This window comes from Pelophylax lessonae, assembly GCF_965119305.1.
Source record: "Pelophylax lessonae genome assembly, chromosome: 11".
NCBI classification, from domain to species: Eukaryota; Metazoa; Chordata; class Amphibia; order Anura; family Ranidae; genus Pelophylax; species Pelophylax lessonae.
Window position 1 is genome coordinate 73,250,316 of NC_138778.1, and position 27,648 is coordinate 73,277,963.

Below are 27,648 nucleotides of genomic sequence, written 5' to 3' on the forward strand. Positions count from 1 at the left end.
TGCCCCTTATAGACACAGGGTGACTTATACATAAGAGGGGCCTAGGGAGCTGAGACAGGGATTTCCCAACCTCTCTAAGGTAAGCTGTATTCTACGGGCTCCCCAACCAAAGTGACTCCCATCACAAATAGTATTGTACTTGTATGTGCTTTAGGTTTTAATACAGCGCCGCATATATTTATAACAATCTACTGATATAGTCCACCAATAACAATCTACAGGTATAGTGCCAGCAGCCTAATTTTTTCACAATTGCACGAAGTAAATCTGTTTGATATTCAGGTGTATGTTAATGTTCAGGCAGGCAGGGGGTGGTAAAACCGCAAGTCAACCACCTGGTTTTGCTGCCCTTTGGCCACACGTGTGAACAAGCCCTAAAAGTTTTTTTTTTGTTTTTTTTTTAATAGTCAGCTAAAGCTGATTACATCATTGTCCAAAATATAGTTTTCATTATCAATTTATATATTTAAGGTATGTTTTTGTCTTGGAAGTACTGTATATCTTTCTGTTCAACCTTATTTTTTACATTTTCATCTCAAAGCAGCAAAAGAAACCCAATCGCTCTGTCCATTAGCCCCCATTCACACCGGTGCAACTTGTCATGCGATTTGACAGTTTCAAGCTTTGACTTACACTGACATAAGCTTGCCAAACAATCATTTTTTTCCTTTCAACCAGCGAATAAAATTACCCGATTCCTCCATCCACACATTCAAGGTGAATGGGGGAATCACTCCCACTTTGCTATTGTGTTTTGACAGCAAGGAGACTTCCCCAGAATGACTTGTGGACAACTAGCTTTCCCACACATGGATCAAAATTCAGCCAGTCCCTGCTTAGCCAGCCAAATTTCAATCCATGTATGGCAATCCCTGCACTGCAGGATGGGTTAGGAAGAGGTGTCAGGAATCAAGTCTGAGGAGTAAGGCCTCTTTCACGCGATAGAACCGATTGGGTCAGCCTTTTCAGGCGGACCTGATCGGGCCACCCATTGTTCTCTATGAGGAGGTGGGACATGTGTCCGCTGACACCCGCCTGGCATCTGATCCAACAAGATCCGCTGAAAACAGACATATGGTGATACGTTCTCCATCCATCCAGTGGGTCGGATCAGATGAAAACGGAAAGGCTGTCCATTTTCATCTGATCTCCCCATAGAGGAGAGCGGGACTCTGACAGGTCTGTCTCTGCACAGTGAGTGGAGACGGACCTGTCATCCACCTGCTCAGCGAGGATCAGTGGAGCGATCCCCGCTGAGCAAGCAGAGTCAGTCAAAATGGATTTGTGACAGAAGTTGGGCTTTAGAAATAAAAGTCTTTATCTTAAAGTGCCTGCTAATACCTTTGAAGCCATAAACCCTGTCTCTTGTGCCCCATTTGAACATTTCACTAAATTCTTGAATTTCTTGATAAAAAAACATTTTTCTGTGCAGTAAAAGTGCTTTTCTTGGCCACTCTCATTGGACTGGGGAAAGTTAACTGGTAGGGCTTAGTTCTTAGCTCAGCAAAATCAGGACCAAGCAAGAACCTGAAACGAGTTTCAAGGAGGTACGTATAGGAGGGATTCATGGATAACCAAGTTAAAGAATAAGTTAACCATTGGAACATGTTACATGTTCTGCCCATTGATCTGCTGATTGCAGGTGCAATGCTCTGCAGGCTTCTTAAAAACTAATGAACTTATGCTTTAAAGCTGAACTCTGGAAAATAAATGTGACCCTTGCAGTAGAGCTTTCTCCACACCACGTGTTTTAATGGTCACTTTTCCTGGGAGAACATGCTGATGTACTTACCTTATCCCTCGATACTGTAAGCAAAGCATTGTGGCCATGTCCTCTGTGCAGCCCTGTCAGGCTGTATTGTTACAATTTGGGTGGGTGAGTGGGTGAGTGGGTGGGTGGGGGGATGAGGGGTGGCAAAGGACATTGGCCTCCACAGTCTGTTTTTTACCGCTGCCCGTCTGAAAGAACCCCTCATCGTCAGTTTATGACCATTTCCTGTTGCATTACATATGATAAATATTATTTATTTGAGGCCCTCTATCTTCTAAGTTGACAACCATGGCTCTAGACAATTTTTTTTAGATGGTTTCTCAGCTGTGTCCAGTCTCGTCCCTTATATAAAAAAAAAAGTCGCAACTGTAACAAATGAGAGGCTTCTATTTATATCCACTCAAAAAAAATGTAATGTACTACTGTTTATAGAGTGTATTAATATTGTTGTTATTATTATTATTATTACATTTAGCAATATTATTTTGCATGCAATATTTGGTTTGTAATGTTCTTGAGCAACACCAGCAGCCTAAATAATACACTTGTCTCTATGTCAACAATGTCAACAATCAGAATTTCACTGTTCCCTTCCTCCAGATTTTACATTATCTTGCCAATTACCAAAGAAGAAACCTATTTTGGGTATCCTGCATAAAGAAAGTCTGAATATGTCCGAAAATGTCACTGCTGTGTGTAGCAACCTTCTCTTTTTCTACTGTTCAATAATAGGAAAAATCCCAGCTAGACTTTTGCTGGTTGCTAAGGGCCACAGATGCTTTCGGTTCAGACACATCTGAGGCCCTCTTTGATCCTATGAAAACTTAAAGAATGAATCACACAAACTTACCAGCATCAAAGAGGAGGTCCCCATGCTGCTTTGCATAGGGAGTACATCTAAAATGAGTGTGAATGTAATTTTAAAAAAAAATACTCTTCTGTCTATGTTAATATGTTTTCCTTCCAAAAACAAAAAGGGTTACACATAAATAATGAATACAGTCATTAGTAACGGTCTTAAGAGCTCGCAGTCTATTTCAAGGTGACTCTCCGATATGGGTCATGAAGCTGCCTAAATCAGACACAATGAAGTTGATTCCTGGGGGGGGGGGGAGGGTGGGATATCTGCTCTGCAAGAAAATCTCTTGCAATCTTAATACCCTTTGTACACACCTCCGAGGCTTCTTTGTTTTTATCACTGAATATTAAAAAACCTTTAAATGGGTTAAAAATGCAGCTGATTTGCTCCAGATTAATGGTGAAAGATCCAAGACCATTATTCACTTAATCTAACCACACATTAGAAAAATACATTTACATTGCAGGTGATTTCATCATGCAGTAATCAAGGAAAAACGTCAGTGCAGCGAATTTGTGTCAGTGAGGAGTATATAACAATAGTCATTTTAGGCATTTACAAAGCATATATAGAAGACACACTGCTGGGCGGTAGTCAATGACCACCACTTATTATGCTACCCTTCGGAGTCCTAATGGCTTGGGTTAATTAGGCATATTGGCATAACAATAGCATACACACACTCTGGCCACAAGCTTGCAGGCACATCTCTATAGCTTGCATTTACGTACAACAATGTTGCCTGCATACGGTTTCTAGGGCAGAGAGCTTTCAAGTCCCAAGAGCCTTGAAAACCTTTCTCGTTCCTTATGCTGACAGCTGCTTTTCCATTCTTGCCTTGGCTATGGTCTCCTTTGTAAAGGGAAAGACATCGTAACAGCAAACAAATGCTACCTTCCCCACATTATTTTTCTGAAAAGCAGCCCCTTTCCTGCAAGCATCTCAGCATCCCCATCTTCTCCAGCAAATCTGTGCAGAGGTGAGCATCTGCAGCAGCATCAGCTACCTCTTTCACTGCCAGCACCCATCTATCTGCTTAACACACAACTAAAGAAATACCTGCTACTTAAGAACAGATGCACAATTTTTTTTAGGGGGGGGGGGGTGACATGCCTTGAGAAGGTGTGTTGCCCATGTTGCTCCCTTCCTTTCAAGCTTCCTCCTAGCGACTCGATCAGGCCCTGGCGAGCATTGAGGTGGGAGGTGTGTGAATGTGAGAGAGGGAGAAGGAGATGGAGAGAGGGTGTGCAAGTGTGTGATGATGTGCAGGGGAACAAAACAGGAAGAGCTCAGTCTCTCATGATACATTAATGGGCAGTGATCATTCTCCCTGCTCTCTTTCTCTTAAAGGATCCCACATTCGTGAACAGGATAGGTGTCTGGGATTTTGCTGGCGGAATATTATGCTAATCAGTGTTCTGAACATATGGCTAGAAGGGGAAGGGCCAAAAACGCAGAGAAATTAAAATTGTCACTCATGAATATAATTTAAAGCCATCGTTTCGCTGGGATTCCCTATAGGAACCTCCTCCCACCTCCTCCCACCTTCATACAATGATAAACACAAACTGGAAGTGAATATCTGTAAATGAACATCTATTGAGTTTTGTTGTAAGAAAACCGTAGTGGGAATTTGCATTCTTTTAACACTTCAAATGGCTGTGAGCTTTGGAAGCTGACCCTTTGTTCCTGGTCAACGGAAAAAACGAAATCTTATGGGAACGGTCTCTGTGTTGTCAGAGCAACATTGAAGGAGCACACAAAAAAAGAGTTCGATGGAAAAATGATAATTCCAGACAGCAACCATATACTGATGTGGAAAATAAGGAGTTATGGTGCAGAGCCTATTATCTCTCCTTTGATTGTATATACAGTACATACCCTTTCTTTATCTACATATTCCCTGGTGTTTACTAGCTATATACATATTATTGAAAATACTTCTATGTCTATAAAGAGCAAGCTTAGTTCAGTATAAAACCCCTAAGGCTGGGTTCACACTTGTGCGAATTGGATGCGGGCGGCTTTCTCCGCATCGAATTTGCATGTCAGGAGACAGTGACCGGCTCTTAATGGAGCCGGTTCACACAGCTCCCAGATGGCTGCAGAGCGGTTTGCAGATGAGTCCTGTGCATCTTCTTGGCCATTTCAGGTCCGTATCCAACCAAAATTTGGGGACTGATTCGTCCCTGAAACGGAAAACAGCAGTGTGAACCCAGCCTTAAGGTTTTTTTTATATAGATGCTTTAATTGATATAAACTATACTGAATATCCAGGCTTTTATTGTGCCAAATGTAGCCAGCCTCTCGTCAGAGGGGTCTAGTAAATTAAGCTCTCCTGGGTAGTAGTTTTGCCCAAACTAATATGTCATTTTCTTCACTTGGTTTCTCCACTAAGATCAAGATTGCTGCTGTTCCCTGCTGCTGCCACTGGGTGTATAGGGGCCTTGACAATCTTGGGCTATTAATTTATTTTCATTTGGCAACCACTAGAAGGTCCGTGGTCAGTGGTGCATGCTGGGGAAGGCTTTAAAAGAAGGGGTGTCCAATCTTCTGACCTTCCTGGGCCACATTAGAAAAAGAGGAATCGTCTTGGGCCACACATAAAATACACTAACAATAAGGATAGCTTACCCTTTGAAAAACAATATGGATAGCTGATGAGCAGAAAACTTTGGGCAGATAATAAGTTAATGATCACTGGTATAGAGAATGTAGCTATCTGAGTAATAAAACTTTGTTTTTTTTATAATATTTTTTATTATAAAGGATTTAGTACTAATTTTATCCTTCATGTGCTTCATCCTTGAAAATAGTTGCGAACATACATAAGTGCTGCCGAAAACTGATTTTTTAGTTGTTATTTTGGAATGATGGTACCCCATTATCAGTTCATATGGCTTTCATAGGCACTAAACACCCTGTTCCTTATACATCTGACGGTGCTGTTTATTGTCCCTAGGCAATCTTTTCAATCTTTTTGGGCCTTACATCAATATCTCTGGCCCCGCACTCAGGCTTGAGGCCGCCATAACATTTTGGTAATGCAGAAAACAGAAGGCGGAGCGGGTCTACCACATTTGGAATGGTAATATCAAGCAGCCATATTATGTAGTTGACCAAATTCTGGGTAGAAATTGAATGTCACACTTCCCCATTGCCCTTAACATCCTTGCTATGGATTAGGCCAACCTTCAGCCCATCCTGGCACTCACTATCCCCCCCCCCCCCCCACGTTGAAGCAGCTACATTACAAGTGCGGGACTCCGCAATCAAAACCAGCAACATATTATTGTACACTAGCCTTCTCATGCCTCTCCTGGGAAACGTCCTGGTATGAATTGCTCCCGTTTTTTGCGTTGGCAGAACTCACTCCCCTACCCAGCTGAAATACATTGAAAAATACACCACCTTCTTTCTAATTGTGGGAGATTAGGGTCGCTAAATAGAACCCTGAAGCCTTGCGAGGCTTTGTGCCTGAACAACCTGGACTGCATGCTGTATCTAAGCTTTTAAATATTCTCCTTTCAGGGGCTTTCCCCCAGCTACCATTCAACACTAAAGACTGGGTGAGAGACCTGGGTCACACATCTCTGACACAGATTGGGATAAAGCCTTCCTTCTCACTTTTAAATCCAGTATTGCTTCTCATACCCAAGAGCGGAATTATAAGCTTTTGACAAAGTGGTATAGAAGCTCATAAATTTATTCCGTAGATCCATGATTATTGTTGGCGCTTGGGTGCTAAGAAAGGGACCCTTTTTCACATCTGGTAGGCCCCACATTTGACCCTTCTGGTGCTTTGTGTTTTTGCTCTGCCACTTCATCAACGGTCATTCCTGGCTGTCAACTCCAGAGGTTGCCATCATTCCAGGATTGGTTTCCAAGATCAAAAAAGACTTATTGCGATTTTTACTGTTGGCGGCTTGTGGGCTGATACCTAGGCTTTGAAAAAAATTAACCAATCTCCCCACCACTAGAGAGTGTTTGGCAGAGCTGAACACTATCATAACGCTAGAGGAATCTACTGCTTGCATTCATGACATTTATGCAAAGTTTATGGCGCTACATTGGTGGTATGTTTGGATCAACTGCTCCCTATCCTTCTCCTTTTCCTTATCACCTAACATACAACCATTTCTGTCACAAATATCATCATCTTTAGAATATTTGGCAAGAAGTGCGATTGATTTGCCAGCCGGGTGGTATCCCCCCTTTCACTACTACTCTACTGGCTTTATTTATTTTGCTCCTGGATCCTTTTCCTTTTTTTTCTGTACTCCTTATGGTGTGTGTTTGTTGTTATGGTTGACTCAAGTCATAATATAGTTCTACCTGATGAAAGAGTTTTTTTAAAAGTTGTTATGGTCTCGGTTTCTAAGTTGGGTCCTTACATTGTAAAATGTAACTCCTTAATCACATGGTCAGCTTGGGTTTCTTTTGCTAATTATATTTCTTCTTTTTTGTGCGTGGGAGTAAAATTATGGTAATCTGTTTGCTGTGTTCCAAACCATGGAACATGTTCTGTATTATTCACACTATGAATGAGGTTTTAGGACTTCCTTGGCACACTGTATTAATGTCTTTTTCTTCTGTTTGAAAATTCAATAACGCTTTATTGTTTAAAAACTAAGCTACATCTACTCTCGCTCCCATTTTAAGCCCTATACTAACTACCCTGTAAAGGAAGGATGTCTATACTTACCTATTCTGAAGGAGCTCCAGACAGGTCACATGATCTCCCCAGCTTTAGTGAAAAAGAGAAATCGCCGACAACTACTGCAATGGCTTTGTGGTGATGTCATCAACAGGCTTACTATAGGACATTCATTGTCAGCTGTCCCTCCTCTACACTGAAGTCAACGCTGGCAGCCAATCATGTGACCGGAATGGGGCATCCTCAGAATAGGTAGGCACAGTAGACACATGTTTCTATTACAGGATAGTTTGAATACAGCTTAGATTAGGGGTGGGAGTAGGTTAAAGCTTAGTATTTGATTGGACTTCTATTTTAAATATTTGGAAAGTGGCCTGCTAAGCTCTCCCCCCCCCCCACCCTGCCTGCAGCCTGGGGGGTGAGTGCAGTGATTTGTGCTGTGTAGGCCACAGTCTGTGTGAGGCCTAGCACAAATATCCTTAACCAGTTGGGCTCCAGAACAATTTTTTTTATTTTTCACATACATGTAAAAATCTTAATTTTTGGCAATAAAATTACCAAAACACCCAGAACATTATATATTTTCTGAAAGCAGAGGCCCTGTAGAAAAAAAAAGGTGATAGCTGCAAATTTTTGTTTCATATGATATTTGTGCAACTTTATTCTCTCTTGAGAAGAGGAGATTAAGGGGTGATGTGATCAACATGTATAAATACATAAGGGGTCCTGTCAGAGAAGTCTGGTCCATAAGGTAGTTAGAACTTCCCGCCATTAGATGGCGCCAAGCTGGCTATTTAAACTGACTCTCTGCATGGATTCATTGCTGTTTGGTCTGCAGCTTCCTGTGTACTGTTCCTGACTCTGTGTGACCTCTGATCTTGATCCGGCTTGTTGTCCCTAACCTCTACTTGTCTGCTTCCTAACCTGACCCTGGCTTGTCTTCTGGATTTCGCTCCTGCCTGTTTATCCTGCATTGCTGCTCTCCTGGTACCGACTCGGCTTGTGACCCGATTACTCTGCTGCCTATCATCTATGTCCTTCCTGCCCGACCATTACCTACCCGGCTTGTTTGATCCTGCACCCTGCTCATCCGGCCTGCTACAACTCCAGGCCAGCAAGCTCGCTCCCAGCAGTCTCATACCAGCCCGCTCACTGCCGCCACGCTACTACTGGACTGATTACAGGCACTCCTACGTCACCGTGCTCCTGTGGCCGCTGTCTCACTATCAGAGGCCCACGAGCCAGAGTTGTACGAGAGGCCCTCCTCTACATGTCAGGCTCACCTACCAGGTAGTAGGTACGTGACAGTACCAAACAGCCATGACTGAGCCTGCAAGAGGACCCTCTCCAGTGGATGAAATCTGTCAGCACCTCGCTGCGCTTTCTCAAGCAGTTAAGATGCTACGGGAAGGATATGTTCATCTGTGTAACGCTCATGCGTTTTTTGTTAGTGAATGGATTTGCAGCTGCAGAATTATTACACTCAGTAGTCATGTAGAGAATGTGTTGAACAACATATCCAACTCTCAGGACTTCATCACTGTGTACAGCCTGTTATGCAAATATACATACACTCAATATGATGTTCCTGGAGTGATAGAATGTATATGATAGAATAGAGGTGAGAGACAGGCAATAGAATGGTGAGCACTTAGTAGTAGTATTCAGGAGAGTGGTAGGTGATGATAGTATGCAGATAGGTTCTAGCAATCATGTATAGTAACAGGTGGTAGGGGACAGCAGATGAAGTATGCAAGAGAGAGTAACCTAGTGCAATGATAGGTGATGGTAGTCCCAAGAGCTAGCAATCTATGCAGATGATAGAAATAGCTTAGATAGTAATAGTCCCTTTAGTATGCAGTAGTAGATAGTGAAAGTTAGGTTGAGGAAGGAATCCCCTGCGGGGTACTTATCACTAGATGGGTTAGTAGTAGCAAGGTCCAAGAGTAATGGAGTAATCCGGTAGCGAGATACTGGATCGGTAGCGAGGTTCCGGTCTTGTTCAGGCAAGGGCAATAGCTTGAAGCTCCGGCAGCATTGGACAAGACAAGGCAACATGCGGTTTGAACGAGCAATGAGTGAGAGAAAGCCGGCGATTGAAATAGCCGCTCATAGCGGCGCCCGGCGATGACGTCATTGCCCTTAAAGGTGTATGCGTTCCATTTGGATAGCAAGATGGGACGCAATATTAAGAGAGAAATGTGGAAATAAGGGTACCAGAGGTACCAGAACATTACAATCTGGAGGAACGTGTTCTGTCCTGGACTACACCAACAACTATCCCTGCTTCAGTTCCCACCTCTGCCGCATCTGCTATTCAAGCTGGGACTGTAACCAATCCTACGGTAATGATGTTATCCCCTGAACCTCAAGTACCAACCCCTGAGAGGTTCTCTGGTGACCGGGGTAAGTTTAGAGCGTTCCGAAACGCATGTCAACTTTACTTTACTCTGCAGCCACTGACTTTTTTCCTGGAATCCACTAAGGTAGGATTCATCATCTCTATGCTTCAAGATGAACCACAGTCCTGGGCCACCAGTTGTTAGAAGAGAATAACGCACAACTCAATACCATGCAATTATTCTTTGATGCCATGTCACGGCTATATGATGACCCACAGCGGACCACCACCGCTGAGGCAGCTCTACATGCTCTCCAGCAAGGCCGCAGAGCAGTTGAAGGCTACGTCACTGATTTTCGATGCTGGAGCACAGATACCGATTGGAACGATGCAGCCCTGCGTCACCAGTTTCGTTTGGGTCTCTCAGAAAGTCTTAAGGATGAGCTTGCCCGGGTTGGAGTGCCAAGTTCCCTGGAAGGGTTAATCACTCTTTCAATTCAGATTGATCGCCGCTTACGTGAACGCAGTAATGTAGCAAACTACATTGTAACAACTCATAGGTACAGTACACAAGTGTGCAAATGTATCACGGGCACCTGCCCTAGCTATAATAGACAAAACGAGTGAGTGGTAAGTCTAAGAGGGCTTTAATGCAAGGAAGAAGCACTCTTAAGTGGGATGTAGAGAAAAAATGTAACGAGGAAGGGGGAGGGGAGTTCCTTGTCCCCTGTCCCAACTACCTGTAGACATGTGAAGGGGGGAGTGGGGGGGCAGCAAAAAGTTATATGTAGATGAGGCGCCCCAGGAATGGGCACCCCCAAGGGGAACTAGCTGTGTCCGATTCCATGGGATGGCCATCCGATAGTGTTAGCAAACGACTCCCCAATGAATGAGGGAACGTAGGGACAGTGGAAAATAGGAAGGGGGGTTGGGACGAGCAGCATAAGAAGACAGACGCAAGGACCAACCTACGACAGAGGATGTGGAGGAAAGAGAGGCAAGGAAGAAGGGAAAATAAGAGAAACAAGGAATGAGGGGGGGGGGGGGGAGAATGAGGGAAGGGGGGGAAAACAAAAAAAGAAAAAAAGAAGGGGGGGAACAACAGAATGCCAGCAAGTGGAGAGGAGTGTGGGTGCACTCCCCCAGGCATGGACCGGATGAGGGAGACAAGCTGCAACCAGATACCATATCTAACTGGTCAGTAGACGGCGGTAATCATCCGAGAAGGAAAAGTCGATCCACAGGGCCCAAGTGTCATAAAACTTGGATGGAGTATCGAGAGCCTGAAGGGTTAGATCCTCCATGCGGGAAAACTTGTCCACCCACCGCAGCCAGTCTGCTACAGTGGGAGGGGAGGGGGAAAGCCAGCGGCAGGGGATACACATTTTGGCTGCAGAGATCAAGTGAAACATCAAGAATTTTCTGTAAATCCGTTGGGAGAGGGAGGTGTGGTGAAGAAGATATTGAGCCGGGGTAAAATCCAGCGTAAAGGTAGTGATGCGGATGATGAGGGCATGTATAGTCTTCCAAAAAGGTTGGATCAGTGGGCAATCCCACCATATATGCAGGAGGGATCCAGTCTGGTGGCGACAATGCCAGCACAAAGGAGAGAGTTTGGCTGAGATTTTATGGAGAACGTCAGGTGTCCTATACCAGTGCGCGAAGATTTTAAAGCCATTCTCTTGGGTCAAAACGTTCCTGGAACCCTTGTGAATGTGGGAGTATATGCGATCCCAATCGTCTTCCAACAATGTAACGGACAGATCTCCCTCCCATTGACTACGTAATTTAGCAATCCGGGGGGGGGGGGGGGGGTTGTTGCAGCGAAAGAAGGGAGTATAGAAAGGAGACAAGTTGGCGTTGGGGGCCGGGAGTGTTACAAAGGGTTTCAAAGGGGGTAAGGTCCCTATGCCAACAAGAGACGTCCGGGGTACAGAGTAGGAAGTCTCCCAATTGCAGATAGTTGAAAAACCGAAGTTGAAGGTCCGGGTATCTCCGGGTGAGATCCGTATAGGAAAGTAAATTGCCCCTGTAAAAACAGTGCTCAGCCCTTCGGGGTGCGTTAGTCAAAGATCACGCTAGGAAAGGGTAAGTGAGGCCAGGTGGGAAATCTGGGTTCTGGGCCAGTGGGACTAAGGGGCCTGGCGTAGAGGCTAGGTGTAATTTTGTGCATAGACGCCAAAAGACGTTGATCGTGGGGTTGATTAAGGGGTGTTTGTAGCAAGTAGCCGGAAACTAAGAGGGCGAAATCCAAGGAAGGTGGTGGATGGGGATGGAGGAAAAAGATTCTTCTAAAGCGACCCAGTCCTTAAGGAGGCGATGTTTATGCCAATCTACGACTCTCAACAAATGACAAGACCAGTAATACTTCTGCAAGTGTGGTAGACCTAGACCACCCACCTCTTTCGGGGTGGTAAGAACGTCCCAGGATAATCGGGGACGTTGTGAGCGCCAGATGAAGGAGGTACAGGTACGTTGATAGGAGCAAAAAAACGCCGGGGGAATTCTGAGGGGGACAGCCTTTAGCACATAAAGTAGTCTGGGGAGGATGTTCATTTTTATGACCGCCAGCCTACCAAACCATGAAAAGGGGCCCATCTCCCACTTCGAGAGGTCGTGCTTGAGGGTCCGTAAAAGTGGCAGATAATTACGCATGTATAGTTCGGTAAGGACAGAGGGGATTTGTATGCCCAGGTATGTGATCGCGGAAGGTTCCCAGCGAAAGGGAAAGTTGTCTTGGCAGAATTTCATAACATGCGTCGGGAGGGATATGATAAGGGCTTCGGACTTAGCGTAATTAATCTTCAGGTTGTATATAAGTTGGAAAACGTCGAGATCACGGAGAAGGTTAGGCAGGGAAATGGCTGGGTTAGTCAGAAAAAGCAGGATATCATCGGCGTTAGCCGCTAATTTGTACGTTTTGTGGGCTATAGTTACACCTTTGACATCAGGGTTAGAGTTAAGACGACGAAGAAGGGGTTCAAGTGTAATAATATAGATCAGGGGAGAAAGGGGACAACCCTGCCGGGTTCCGTTCGACACAGAGAAGGCTTCCAACAGACCCCCATTAACACACACCCTCGCTGAAGGTGACGAGTAGAGGGCCGAAATTAAGTGCAACATACGACTAGAGATGCCCAGCGACTCCAATGCTGCCGTCATGTAGTCCCAGGCAACTCTGTCCAATGCCTTCTCCGCGTCGAGTGAAAGAAAGAACCCGGGCGTGTGGGAGGAGGTGAGCCAATGGTGTATATTTAGGGCCTTGAGGGTGTTGTCCCTGGCCAAAGCCCACTTGATATATATATATGGGGTAGTAGCCAGGTATATGGGGTAGTAGCCGGTTCGCCAGTACCTTGGCATAAAATTGTGTCGAGGTTGAGGAGGGAGAATGGTCTGTAATTAGGGACTAGAGAGGGGTCCTTACCAGGCTTAGGGATAACTGTAATGTGGGCCTCGAGGTATTCAGGATTCAGGGCAGGTAGGTCAGGGAAGGAGTTAAAGGCATTCAGCATAGGAGATATTATGGTGTCTACAAAGGTTTTGTACTAGCCCACGGTCAGACCGTCGGGACCCGGGTATTTCCCTGGCTTAAGTTGTTTAAGAGCCATCTGGACTTCAGTAAAGGAGATGGGGACATCCAAATCCATCAAAATTTCAGGCTAGAGGGGCGAGGGGGAATATTCGAGCAAGAAAGCTTTGATACAGTCAGCCCTATCCGGCGAGGATGGGTGGGTGCGGGTGGGGTCCAGGTTGCATAGCGAGCGGTAATAGGTCAAAAACTGTTGGGCAATATCAGTGGTGGAAGTGACCTTATTACCCTGCGGGTCCGTGATCGAGTGGATTGTCCTGGCCGCACATCGGGCTTGAAGCGCCTTGGCCAAGAGTTTGCCAGATTTATTGCCACAATCGTAAAAAAGTAATTGTTGCAAAGCGAACTTGCGTTTAGTGACGAAACCTAGTTCCTCCAAGAGGTCCTGGCGAGCCTGCGTGAGTTCTGTCAATGTTTGCGAAGCAAGAGTGCGTTTATTAGCGTGTTCTAGTGAGTAAATGCAGACTGTGAGTTTGCATGTAATTTTTAACAGAAGGCCCTATCCCTGTGCCCTGCGCCCAGCAAGAGTAACTGTGAGGGGTTACGGTGTTCAGGCACCATCAACACCAAAGGCCCAGTTTTTGGCCCCTGTATGACAAGTACAGGCAATTTCAAATTTGTATGAAATTCTTACCAGCAGGTCCCATTCCTATGCCCAGCAAGAGTAACTGTGAGGTGTTACGGTGTTCAGGCACCCCCAACACCAAAGGCCCAATTTCAGTTTCCTTTCCTGCCAATACTAACCTTTCAGGTCCCCATCACTCCAGCAGGTTTGCATAGCCGACACCCAATCTTGGCCAGGTCAGATGACAGCACAGCGCCCCCACTAGATCACTGATAAGAACACATACAGCACTTGATCTTTGCCAATTTCTAATTGGTAAGGAATTTTTACCAGCAGGGCCCGTTCCTGCGCCCAGCAAAAGTAACTGCCGTGGGTTGCGGTGTTCAGGCGCCACCAACAACCAAGGCTCAATTTTTCTGCACAGGTATGACAAGTACATGCGATTTTAAATTTGTATGGAATTTTTAGCAGCAGAGCTCGTTCATGCGCCCAGCCAAAGTAACTGCGAGGGGTTGCGGTGTTCAGGCACCACCAACAACCAGGGCCCAATTTTTCTACACCTGTATGACAAGTACATGCGATTTCAAAATTTGTATGGAATTTTTAGCAGCAGGGCCCGTTCCTGTGCCCAGCAAGAGTAACTGCGAGGGGTTACGGTGTTCAGGCACCACCAATAACCAAGGCCCAATTTTTCTGCACCTGTATGACAAGTACATGCGATTTGAAATTTATATGTATATTTGTATATGACATTTTTTCCTTTAGAAATGTCAGTATTGCTGCAGCAGGCTACACACATCGTACATATGCGTTACATTACAGACACATTAAGGGGACCCCCCAGGCACGATATTTGAAGGAATTTTTCATTTTTATAGTTTCACTTTAAGCCTCATTAAAATCAGTAAATCACTGCTCCTTTAAAAACTATTGTTTTTAAAAAAAATGTTTGCATTGCTACATGTTCCCCAGGTCAGTACCCAGACCCCCCTACACTTTTTTGGGGTAATAACTTGCATTTAAGCCTTCAAAATTAGGACATTTGATTTTTGACGTTTGAGTCCCATAGACTTCAATGGAGTTAGTTTGTTCGAACAAATATTTCCCCTGTTCGCGGTGTTCTGGTGCGAACCGAACAGGGGGGTGTTCAGGCTCATAACTACTCAACAAAGCCATTAACGTCTAAACCGCTGGCAACAAAAGTGAGTACACCCCTAAGTTAAAATGTCAAAATTGTGCCCAAAGTGTGGCCACCATTATTTTCCAGCACTGCCTTAACCCTCTTGGGCATGGAGTTCACCAGAGCTTTACAGGTTGTCACTGGAGTCCTCTTCCACTGCTCCATAACGACATCACGGAGCTGGTGGATGTTAGAGAGCTTGTGCTTCTCCACCTTCAGTTTGAGGATGCCCCACAGATGCTCAATAGGGTTTAGGTCTAGAGACATGCTTGGACAGTCCATCATCTTTACCCTCAGCTTCTTTAGCAAGGCAGTGGTCATCTTGGAGGTGTGTTTGGGGTTGTTATCATGTTGGAATACTGCTCTGCGGCCCAGTCTCTGAAGGCAGGGGATCATGCTTTGCTTCGGTGTGTTAGAGTACATGTTGACATTCATGGTTTCCTCAATAAACTGTAGCTCCCAGTGCAGGAGGCACTCATGCAGCACCAGACCATGACACTCCCACCACCATGCTTGACTCTGTCCTCTTATGAAAATGACCAATTTATCACTTTCTGTCAGGCAGATTGTGTTACAAAGCCAGAGACTAAACTGTAGCTTCAGGATCTAAATTTCCAGTCCTTTGTTTGAAGAAGTGTTGGCTGAAGCCTACCTACAGGAAGCATTAGTTCCAAAGCAGGAGTACACATTGTGGACAGAACAGCAACAACTCTAGTACAACTAAGTACTATGTTGATGTCAACCTCTTCTGCACTGTACTGACCCCCTGTGCTCTGATCTCTGTCCCTTTACTAACATGACCAATTTCCCACTTTCTGCAGGGCTGATTGTGTTACAAAACAGGGGACAACACTGCAACTTCAGGACTTGGCTGAAACCTACCTACAGGAAGCAGTACTTCCAAGGCAGAAGTGCACACAGTTGATGGAACAGCAACAACTCTTGTAAGTACTATGTTGATGTCAACCTCTTCTGCCCTATACTGACCCCTTGTGCTCTGCCCTGGTGACCCCCTGTTCTTTGCTCTCTTCCCTTTACTAACATGACCAATGTACCACTTTCTGCAGCACTGATTCTGTTACAAAACAGGGGACAACACTGCAGCTTCAGGACTTGACTGAAACCTACCTACAGGAAGCAGTAGTTCCAAAGCAGGAGTACATGTTGTGGACTGAACAGCAACAGCTCATGTAAGTATTATGTGGATGTCAACCTCTTCTGCACTGTACTGACCCCCTGTGCTTTGCTCTCTGTCCCTTTACTGACATGACCAATTTCCCACTTTCTGCAGGGCTGATAGTGTTACAAATCAGGGGACGATGCTACAGCTTCAGGACTTGGCTGAAACCTACCTGCAGGAAGCGGTGCTTCCAAGGCAGAAGTGCACACAGTTGACGGAACAGCAACAACTCTTGTAGGTACTATGTTACACTCAGTGTGTGATTACTATGCAGAAAAATGTGTACATACATGATATAAGTGCTGTGCTGTCAATAGGACACACAGAAAAAGAGTTTTCTTTGTGCCCTGGTGACCTCCACATTGTACTTTGCCCTTTTCCCCGAGGACCTCAACATTGCACTGTGCCCCGGTAACCTCCAGGATTGTACTGTGCCTGTGCACACAGAAAAAAACTTGTCTTTATGCCCTTGCAGAGTTAGGTGCAGATACGTTGATATTTTGCATCGCAGAGTATATTTTTGCACTGAGCAGCAATGCAGTGTAGTTTTAGCACTGAGAGACAGATCTGTGAAATAATTGCATTGCAGAAAGACATTTGCTATATAATGCACAGTTATTAGTGATAGTGTGGTTGATTTACAGAAGTATACCATTGTGTTTTTTTTTTATTAGTTGTTTTAAAAACAAAATGGCTCAAGGTCCAATGTGGTGTTTTGCGAGGAGAAGGAGTGAGGTACAAAAGGATAGTACACCTTCATCTTCTACTACAGAAAATTCTGATAAGGCTAGTGAGGAGGAATTACATTCTGAGTAGTGTTGAGCGAACATGGACTGTATTAATCGGGTCCGTACCGGATAATTGGATTTTTGCTACCCGGACACGGACCCGAAAACTTTACTGTATGTTCGGGTTTAAAATCCGTGTTCGGTAATTTTATTTCTTGTTTTGTATGTAATGGCGCGCTTTTAATGGCGGGCTTTCAACAGCCAATCAACAAGCGTTTAACTGATGTGCCTTAAGCCATCCCAGCCATGCCTACTAATGTATTAGTTGCTGTGATTGGCCATCTGAAGCATGTGACCCATGTCTTTATAAGCTCGAGAGACACAGCGCAGTGCGTCAGTCTGCTGTAGTGTAGGGAGAGAGCACACATAATGGTGCTGGCTGCTGCTGATTAGGGACAGACAGGGAAAAACAACATTGTGCCCGAAAAGAATGCAGGGACAGGTCGGAGTGTAGGCAGGGAAAGATATTTGAGCATTTTAGGGACAGGCTGGAGAGATTAGGCAGGGACAGATATGAGACACAGGATAGAACAATCGTCCGTTAGCGATCTACATCGATTTTGCTGTGTGGGGGGTGGTGCAGTGAACGATCTTTTTGCCCTCACTTGAGCCCACTGAGGAGGAGGAGGAGGAGGGAGAAAAAAATATATTTTTATCAGTCTGTTGTGTGCAGCGTTCAGCTATATTTTACTACAGATTGCTGTTCTAATCTGCTATTTAAAAATTACAAAGTTAAAGGGGAATTTTTTTTTTTTCCCCTTCATAGCCTGCTGCTGACAGTGACATAAAACATAAGACACTGCTGTGTTCACATGTGCTATTGAAAAATCACCAATTTTATATACATTTTTCTATTCCACTATTCAATATACACACTTTTGGGTTAAAAAAAATTTAATTGTGGCATAGTCTGTACTAATCTGCTATTTAAAAATTACAAATTTAAAGGGGAATTTTTTTTTTTCCCTTCATAGCCTGCTGCTCACCGTGACATAATACATAAGACACTGCTGTGTTCACATGTGCTATTGAAAAATCACCAATTTTATATACTTTTTTCTATTCCGCTATTCAATCTACACCCTTTTGGGGTAAAAAAAATAAAATTGCGGCATAGTCTGTATCGGTACACCTTTCCAATTTTTTGGGCGCATCTTACACCGCCAAGGATTGCAGGGTGCTTCAGTTTGCCTCCTGTTCCGAACTGCTCCTACTCCTCATCCTCATCCTGCCTTTAGGGTACAAAAAATTGTAATCGGGGCCTAGTCTAGGTTTGTATGTGTGAGATACACCTTTTTATACCATATTTTCTATTCCGCTATTCAATCTACACCCTTTTGGGGTAAAAAGAATTAAATTGCGGCATAGTCTGAATCAGTACGTGTGAGATACACCTTTCAAATTTTTGGGCGCATCTTACACCGCCGAGGATTGCAGGGTGCTTCAGTTTGCCTCCTGTTCCGAACTGCTCCTACTCCTCATCCTCATCCTGCCTTTAGGGTACAAAAAATTGTAATCGGGGCCTAGTCTAGGTTGTATGTGTGAGATACACCTTTTTATACCATATTTTCTATTCCGCTATTCAATCTACACCCTTTTGGGGTAAAAAGAATTAAATTGCGGCATAGTCTGAATCAGTACGTGTGAGATACACCTTTCAAATTTTTGGGCGCATCTTACACCGCCGAGGATTGCAGGGTGCTTCAGTTTGCCTCCTGTTCCGAACTCCTCCTACTCCTCATCCTCATCCTGCCTTTAGAGTACAAAAAATTGTAATCAGGGCCTAGTCTGGATTTGTACGTGTGAGATACACTTTTTTATACCATATTTTCTATTTCGCTATTCAATCTACACCCTTTTGGGGTAAAAAAAATGAAATTGAGGCTTAGTCTGTATCGATACGTGTGAGATACACCTTTCCAATTTTTTGGGCGCATCTTCCACCGCCGAGGATTGCAGGGTGCTTCAGTTTGCCTCCTGTTCCGAACTCCTCCTACTCCTCATCCTGCCTTTAGGGTACAAAAAATTGTAATCGGGGCCTAGTCTGGGTTTGTACGTGTGAGATACACCTTTTTATATCATATTTTCTATTCCGCTATTCAATCTACACCCTTTTGGGGTAAAAATAATTAAATTGCGGCATAGTCTGTATCGGTACGTGTGAGATACACCTTTCCAATTTTTGGGGCGCATCTTCCACCGCTGAGGATTGCAGGGTGCTTCAGTTTGCTTCCTGTTCCGAACTCCTCCTACTCCTCATCCTCATCCTGCCTTTAGGGTACAAAAAATTGTAATTGGGGCTTTGTCTGGGTTTGTACGTGTGAGATACACCTTTTTATATCATATTTTCTATTCCGCTATTCAATATACACCCTTTTGGGGTAAAAAAAATTAAATTGCGGCATAGTCTGTATCGGTACGTGTGAGATACACCTTCCAAATTTTTGGGGCGCATCTTCCACCGCCGAGGATTGCAGGGTGCTTCAGTTTGCCTCCTGTTCCGAACTCCTCCTACTCCTCATCCTCATCCTGCCTTTAGGGTACAAAAAATTGTAATCGGGGCCTAGTCTGGGTTTGTACGTGTGAGATACACCTTTTTATATCATATTTTCTATTCCGCTATTCAATCTACACCCTTTTGGGGTAAAAAGAATTAAATTGCGGCATAGTCTGTATCGGTACGTGTGAGATACACCTTTCCAATTTTTTGGGCGCATCTTACACCGCCGAGGATTGCAGGGTGCTTCAGTTTGCCTCCTGTTCCGAACTCCTCCTACTCCTCATCCTCATCCTGCCTTTAGGGTACAAAAAATTGTAATCGGGGCCTAGTCTGGGTTTGTACATGTGAGATACACCTTTTTATATCATATTTTCTATTCCGCTATTCAATATACACCCTTTTGGTGTGAAAAAATTTTAATTACGGCTTAGTCTGTATCGTTACGTGTGAGATACACCTTTTAAATTTGTTTGGCGCATCTCCTTCCACCGCTGAGGATTGCAGGGCGCTTTTGTTTGCCTCCTGTTCCGAGCTCCTCCTACTCCTCTTCCTTATCCTCATCCTCCCTTTAGGGTACAAAAAACTGTAATCGTGGCCTAGTCTGTGTTTGTACGTGTGAGATACACCGTTTTATATACTTTTTTCTATTCCGCTATTCAATATACACCCTTTTGGGCTGAAAAAAATTTTATTGCGGCATAGTCTGTATCGGTACGTGTGAGATACACCTTTTAAATTAGTTTGGCGCATCTCCTTCCACTGCCGAGGATTGCAGGAGGCTTCAGTTTGTCTCCTGTTCCGAACTCCTCCTACTCCTCATCCTCCCTTTAGGGTACAAAAAATTGTAATCAGGGCCTAGTCTGTGTTTGTACGTGTGAGATACACCGTTTTATATACTTTTTTCTATTCCGCTATTCAATATACTCAATTTTGGGGTGAAAAAAATTAAATTGCGGCATAGTCTGTATCGGTACGTGTGAGATACACCTTTTAAATTAGTTTGGTGCATCTCCTTCCACTGCCGAGGATTTCAGGAGGCTTCAGTTTGTCTCCTGTTCCGAACTCCTCCTCATCCTCATCCTCCCTTTAGGGTACAAAAAATTTTAATCGGGGCCTAGTCTGTGTTTGTACGTGTGAGATACACCGTTTTATATACTTTTTTCTATTCCGCTATTCAATATACACCCTTTTGGGTGAAAAAAATGTAATTACGGCATAGTCTGTATTGGTACCTGTGAGATACACCTTTTAAATTTGTTTGGCGCATCTCCTTCCACCGCCGAGGATTGCAGGGCGCTTCAGTTTGCCTCCTGTTCCGAACTCCTCCTACTCCTCATCCTCATCCTGCCTTTAGGGTACAAAAAATTGTAATCGGGGCCTAGTCTGTGTTTGTACATGTGAGATACACCGTTTTATATCCTTTTTTCTATTCCGCTATTCAATATACACCCTTTTGGGGTGAAAAAAATTAAATTGCGGCACACTTTGCATATTTGACTGTGAGATACACCCGTTGTATTTGTATACTGTTTTTCTATTCCGCTATTTAATAAACACCCTTTTGGGGTAAAAAAAATTAAATTGCGGCATAGTTTGCATATTTGACTGTGAGATACACCCGTGCGATACTGTTGCTGTTTTGTTCCGTTATTCAATAAACACCTTTCTAGGGCAAGATCATAAATTACATAAAAATATGAGGAGAACGTCAAATAGGGGCCGTCGCCTGGGTCGTGGTGCTGCTGGTAGAGCTCCTGTTGCAAGGAGAGGACGTGGTCGTTCTGTGCCAGCTACACGCACAAGTGAAGCACCTTCCTCAAGTGTGAGTAGGCGACAGAACCTGCAGCAGTATTTGGTAGGGCATCATGCGCCTCTACAAGTGTTGAGGCAAGAACAAGTACAGGCGATAGTAGATTGGGTTGCTGACAGTGCCTCCAGTTCCTTCACATTGTCTCCCACCCAGTCTACTGCAGAAAGGTCAGAGTTGGCACCTGCAGCAGATGTCCAACCGTCTTTCACCTCACCCCCTTGCAAATCAGGCAAGCAGTCTGAGCCCCAAGTCATGCAGCAGTCTCTTCTTCTTTTTGATGACTCTGTCAGCAGGGTTTCCCAGGGCCATCCACCTAGCCCTGCCCCAGAAGTGGAAGAGATTGAGTGCAGCAATGCCCAACCACTTATTTCTCAAGATGAGTACATGGAAGGACTATCGCAGCACGTCTCCGATGATGACGAAACACAGGTGCCAACTGCTGCTGCACTCAGAATTGTGGAGACTGACAAGGAGGGCAGGGGTGAAGATTGGGTGGAAGATGATGTGGAGGACGATGAGGTCCTCGACCCCACATGGAATGAAGGTCAAGCAGGTGACCTGAGTAGTTTGGAGGAAGAGGCGGTGGTCGCACAGAGCCACCAGCAGAGCAGAAGAGGGAGCAGGGTGCAGAAGCAGAGCAGGCGTGCCCTAGACATACGCCTGCTACTGCCCAACGCAGCAAGGGACCGAGCGCACCAAAGCCAGCGCAAAGGAGTTCTCTAGCGTGAAAGTTCTTCAGACAATGTGCTGATGACAGGACACGAGTGGTTTGCCCCCTGTGCAATCAGAGCCTGAAGCAAGGCATAAACCTTCTCAACCTGAGCACAACCTGCATGATCAGGCATCTAAGTGCAAAGCACGAGCTGCAGTGGAGTAGACACCTTCAAAACCAAGAAAGGTCTCTGGCTCCTCCTGCTTCCTCTTCTGATGCAGTCTCGGCCTCTTCATCCACCTCTGTAGTGGTACCGGCACCTGCCACCCCGCAAACAGAGGATCTGTCAGCAACACCACCACCTGGGTCACCAACCATCTCCACAATGTCCCGTGGAAGCGTTCAGCTTTCCATCTCCCAAACACTTCAGAGGAAGAGGAAGTACCCCCCTACCCACCCGCAATCCCTGGCCCTGAATGCCAGCATTTCAAAATTCTTGGCCTTTGAAATGCTGTCATTCCGTCTGGTGGAGACGCACAGTTTTAAAAGCCTTATGTCGATGGCTGTCCCACAGAACGTCATGCCCAGCCGCCACTACTTTTTCAGGCAAGCCATCCCTTCCCGGCACAACGCCTTAACGCCATCTGTGGCAAGGTCCACCTAACTACCGATACGTGGACCAGTAAGCATGGTCAGGGGCGTTATATCTCCCTAACGGCACACTGGGTAAATGCAGTGGCGGATGGGCCTGAGGCGGATAGCAATTTGGCGCATGTCCTTCCACCACCGAGGATTGCAGGGCGCTTCAGTTTGCCTCCTGTTCCTAACTCCTCCTACTCCGCTTCCTCATCCTCTACCGCCTCCTCATCCCGTCAGCGTAACACCTTCACCACCAACTTCAGCACAGCCAGGGGAAAATGACAGCAGGCAGTTTTAAAACTTGCCTGTTTGGGGGAAAAACCACACACCATGCAGGAGTTGTGGAGGAGCATGGAACAGCAGACAGATGAGTGGTTGCTGCCAGCGAGCCTCAAGCCCGGCCTGGTGGTGTGCGATAACGGGCAAAATCTCATAGCAGCTCTGGGCCTAGCCGGTTTGACGCACATCCCTTGCCTGGCGCATGTTCTGAATTTGGTGGTGCAGAGGTTCCTTAAAAATTACCCCGATATGTCAGAGCTGCTGCAGAATGTGCGGGCCGTCTGTGCGCACTTTCGGCGTTCTCACCCTGCTGCTGCTCGCCTGTCAGCGCTGCAGCGTAAGTTCGGCCTTCCCCCTCACCGCCTCATATGTGACGTGCCCACAAGGTGGAACTCCACCTTGCACATGCTGGAAAGACTGTGCGAGCAGCAGCAGGCCATAGTGGAGCTGCAGCACGCACGCGTGAGTCGCTCTGCGGAACAGCACCATTTCACCACCAATAACTGGGCCTCCATGCGAGACCTGTGTGCCTTGTTGCGCTGTTTTGAGTACTCCACCAACATGGCCAGTGCCGATGACGCCGTTGTCAACTTAACTATCCCACTTCTATGCCTCCTTCAAAAAACGATTCGGTGATGATGGAAGAGGATGTGGCACAGGAGGAGGAGGAGGAGGAGGAAGAGGGATCATTTCCAAGGCTTTCAGGGCAGTCATTCACAAGTGGCTCCAAGGGTGGGTTCCTGCACCCACAAACGCCAGGTACACAATCATCCAGCAGGGGCACAGTTCTGAAGGATGAGGAGGATGAGGAGGAGGAGATGGAGGAGGAGATGGAACCATGTTCACAGCAGGGTGGCACCGAGGACAGCTCATGGCCATCACTGGTGCGTGGCTGGGGGGATACAGAGGACGCAGACGATACACCTACCACAGAGGACAGCCTTTCGTTGCCTCTGGGCAGCCTGGCACACATGAGCGATTACATGCTGCAGTGTCTCCACAACGACCGCCAAGTTGCCCACATTCTAACTTTACTGGGTGGCCACGCTGCTGAATCCCCGTTACAAGGACAACGTACCATCCTTAATTCACTCACTGGAACGTGATCGCAAGATGCGTGAGTACAAGCGCACGCTGGTAGACGCGATGCTGCTGGCATTCCCACCTGACAGCGGGGCCACAGTGGACGCACAAGGCCAAGGCAGAGGAGGAGGAGGAAGAGGTCGCCAATGCAACCAGGGCACCGCCAGCACCTCAGAAGGCATGGTTAGCATAGCCGAAATGTGGAAAAGCTTTGTCAGCACGCCACAACAAACAGCAGCACCAGCAGCTCATATGGAACGTCTTAGCAGGAGGCAGCATTTCACCAACATGGTGGAGCAGTATGTGTGCACACGCCTACATGTAGTGAATGACGGGTCTGCCCCCTTCAACTTCTGGGTCTCCAAATTGGGCACATGGCCTGAGCTTGCCCTTTATGCCTTGGAGGTGCTGGTGTGCTCTGCAGCCAGTGTATTATCTGAACGTGTATTTAGCACGGCTGGGGACGTTATCACAGACAAGCGCAGCCGCCTGTCCAGAGCCAATGTGGACAAGCTCACATTCATTAAAATGAACCAGGCATGGATCCCACAGGACTTTTCCGTACCTTGTGCAGAATAGAGATGGATACCGACCTTACCCAGCCATTGTTATATTTTTGATCTTTCTCACTCTTTTGGGGTGTACCCTAATTGAAAATGACTAAAAAAAAGCAGTGTTGGCTACCTCGTCCCCCTCCACCGCCGTTTTCACCTACACCGCCACATCCGCCGCCACCTCAACCTCCCTCCTACTCCATATGGGCCTCGTCGTTCACAGATGAAGAAAATTGTTTTATTTTTCTGTTTTTTTTTTTGTTGTTTTAAGTTATTTCCCTATCCACATTTGTTTGCAGAGTACTTGCCATGCTCTTAACTACATTTTGCTGCCATTTGCAGCACACTAGCCCTTTCCATTGTTTTTTTAGAGCCATTTTAGTGCCTGAAAGTTCGGGTCCCGATTGACTTCAATGGGGTTCGGTGTCCGGGTAAAGTTCGGAAAAAGTCCGGGACACGGACCCGGACTTTTTTTTCAAGTTCGGCCGAACCCGCCGAACACGGACATCCAGGTGTCCGCTCAACTCTAATTCTGAGTCCTTTGCATGCACCAGCACAGTGCTTGACATCAAAAAAGTCCACCTTTATAGTGAAAGTTACCTAACTGTGGGTTTTTTATGGACAGGTGATCCCCATTGTCCCATTCCATTGTGCCTAATCTTTGGCAAACAGCTTATAAATACAGCAATGGCTCCAGCAAAACTGAAAAGACACTTTACTACAAACCATGGCCATTTGGTATCTAAAGGTGCCAATTATTTCAAACGGCTATTGGAATCTCAAAACAAGCAAAGTACAACTTTTGTTAAAAACGTCTCCATTAGTAAAAAGGCACCGGAAGCAAGCCTTTTTGGTGGCAGAAATTATTGCCCAGAAAAGAAAAAGTCACACTGTTGGTGAGAATATAATAATGCCAGGATGTAAAATTATTGTAAATCACATGCTAGGAGCAGCTGCAGTAAAGGAAATTGAAAAGGTTCCCCTCTAAGACAGTACAATAAGTCAGCGTATTGATGACATGTCACATGATGTTGAAGAGGCCTTGTGTGATAGCCTTAAAAAAAACTGCTTCTCTATCTAGGTTGATGAGTCCACTAATATCACCAATGCATGCCACCTTGTAGCATTTGTACGATTTGAAAATAGTAGTGAAATTCAAGAAAACTTTTTCTGCTGCAAAGAGCTGCTTGAGACGAGCAAGGGTCAAAATGTATTTAACCGGTTGCCGACCGCCGCAAGTACATATACTGCGGTGGTCAGCCCCCTGCCAGGCAAAGTGACGTATATATACGTTACTTGCCTGTCACTTGCTTGTGAGCCAATAGCGGGCGAGCGCGCGCCCGCGGAGTCGCGCGCCCGCCCCGGCTTGTTCCCTAGGAAGTCCGTGTGACTGTGTGTGTCACTCGGCGATTGTCGGTGGAGAGGGAGAAAGGCAGGCGGCTGATGTAAACAAGCCGCCTGTCATTCTCCCCTGTATAGGAATGGTGATCATAAGGTTCAACTATGTAGGATTGTTGATCCCTGTTCCTACACCAGTAGCCATGTCCAATCACAGTTAGAAGCACGCCCCTAGGGACACACTTAACCCCCTCCTTCCCCAATAAAGTTAACCCCTTCCCTGCCAGTGTCATTTTGCAGTAACAGTGCATATATATAGCACTGATTACTGCAGTAATGTCACTGGTAACCCCAAAAGTGTCAAAAATGTCAGTCAAGGGTCCGATCTGTCCGCCGCAATGTCGCAGTACCGCAAAAAAAATCGCAGATCGCCGCCATTACGCGTTAAAAAAAACACCAAAAATGACAAAAATCTTTCCCTTAGTTAGTAAACGCAATAACTTTTGCGCAAACCAATCAAAATACGCTTTTTGCGATTTTTTTTACCAAACATATGTAGCATAAAACAAATTGGCCTAAAATTTAAAAAAATTTAGATTTTTACATTTTTTTTGGGGAATTTCATATAAAGAAATTTGAAAAATATTGTTACTTTTTTTAAAATTGACGCTCTTTTTTTGTTTATAGCGCAAAAAAGTAAAAATCGCACAGGTGATCAAATACCACCAAGAAAGCTCTGTTTGTGGTAAAAAAAGGATGTCAAATTCGTTTAGGTACAGCGTCGCACGACCGCGCAATTGTCCGTTAAAGTCACGCAGTGCCGAATCGCAAAAAAACCCCTGGTCGGAATGGGGGGAAAATCCCCGGGGGTTAAGTGGTTAATGTTTTGTCTGCCTATCTGGAACCACAAGGCCTGTCTTGGAATGGTATGATGTCCTCCCAGGATCACGCCTTGTGCGCATCCCATGGGCTGCACTCCAGCGCGATGACAGTTCACTGTACTGGCGTGCTCCCGCTACCATGTGATCGCTGTGCCAATTACAGCAAATCACATGACATTTGAACACCATGAAAGGCTTTGTTACATGCCTTTCTATTGTGATGAGCTCTGTGGTTGGTCAAAGCCCATCTGTACCATGTGATTAGCTGTGGCCAAATAGAGTAGTTTTCATTCAGAAAAAAATGGTTGCTTATAACTGTAAAATGTTAAAAGCAATCATGGTGTGTAAAGAAGAAATCCTGATCAACTCTAAACTAATTTTTAAATGTTTTTCATACTGTCACCAGTGCAGTACAGCATCATCATATATCCGATGTGGCGGTGGTCAGGGAGACTGACTGGTCACTATATGTTAAAAAAATAAATAAAAATGGTAAAAAAATAAAAATAAGAAATGGTAAAAAAAAAAAAAAGGAAACATTTAAAAAATTGCAAAAAATATTTCTCTTTTTCATACTGTCACCGGTCAGTGTCCCTGATCACCGCCACACCAATTATATATTATGATGCTGTACTGCACTGGTGACAATATGTAAAACATTTTTTAAAAATGTGAAAAAAAAAATAATTTTTTTAATTTCTTCTTTTTCTAAAAAATTGTGACAAAAAATGACAACTTCAAAAAACTCACCATGCCTCTTACTAAATATCTTGGACTGTCTACTTATTTCAAAGCGGCCATTTTGGGGCATATTTGTAATGTCCTGGCATTTTAGGGCCTCAAGAAATTAGATAGGCAATCAGTACATCAGGACTGATTGATTTTCAGATTTACACTTTGGCACAGTGCACAAACAAGGTCCATAAAGAAATGGATGAGGGAGTTTGGAGTGGAGGAACTTGACTGGCCTGCACAGAGTCCT

The 27,648-nt window shown here is 45.2% G+C and overlaps 1 protein-coding gene across 7 annotated transcripts in view; it reads right to left on the bottom strand.

Annotated features, from left to right (window-relative positions):
* The window catches only part of SRCIN1 (SRC kinase signaling inhibitor 1), a gene marked incomplete at its 3' end in the record, with an annotated part of 894,005 nt that extends 890,087 nt beyond the window's left edge, over nucleotides 1-3,918 (bottom strand). For 2 of the 7 annotated variants that reach the window (XM_082272513.1, XM_082272514.1), the window contains exon 1: nucleotides 3,744-3,913. In XM_082272513.1, the coding sequence (XP_082128639.1) occupies nucleotides 3,744-3,765 (22 nt within the window). In that variant the 5' untranslated portion in view covers nucleotides 3,766-3,913. Of the gene's footprint in view, nucleotides 1-3,743 lie in introns of all 7 variants that reach the window. The other 5 variants (XM_082272511.1, XM_082272512.1, XM_082272515.1 and 2 more) reach the window with 4 other exon arrangements.
* Nucleotides 3,919-27,648: the final 23,730 nt, after the last annotated feature.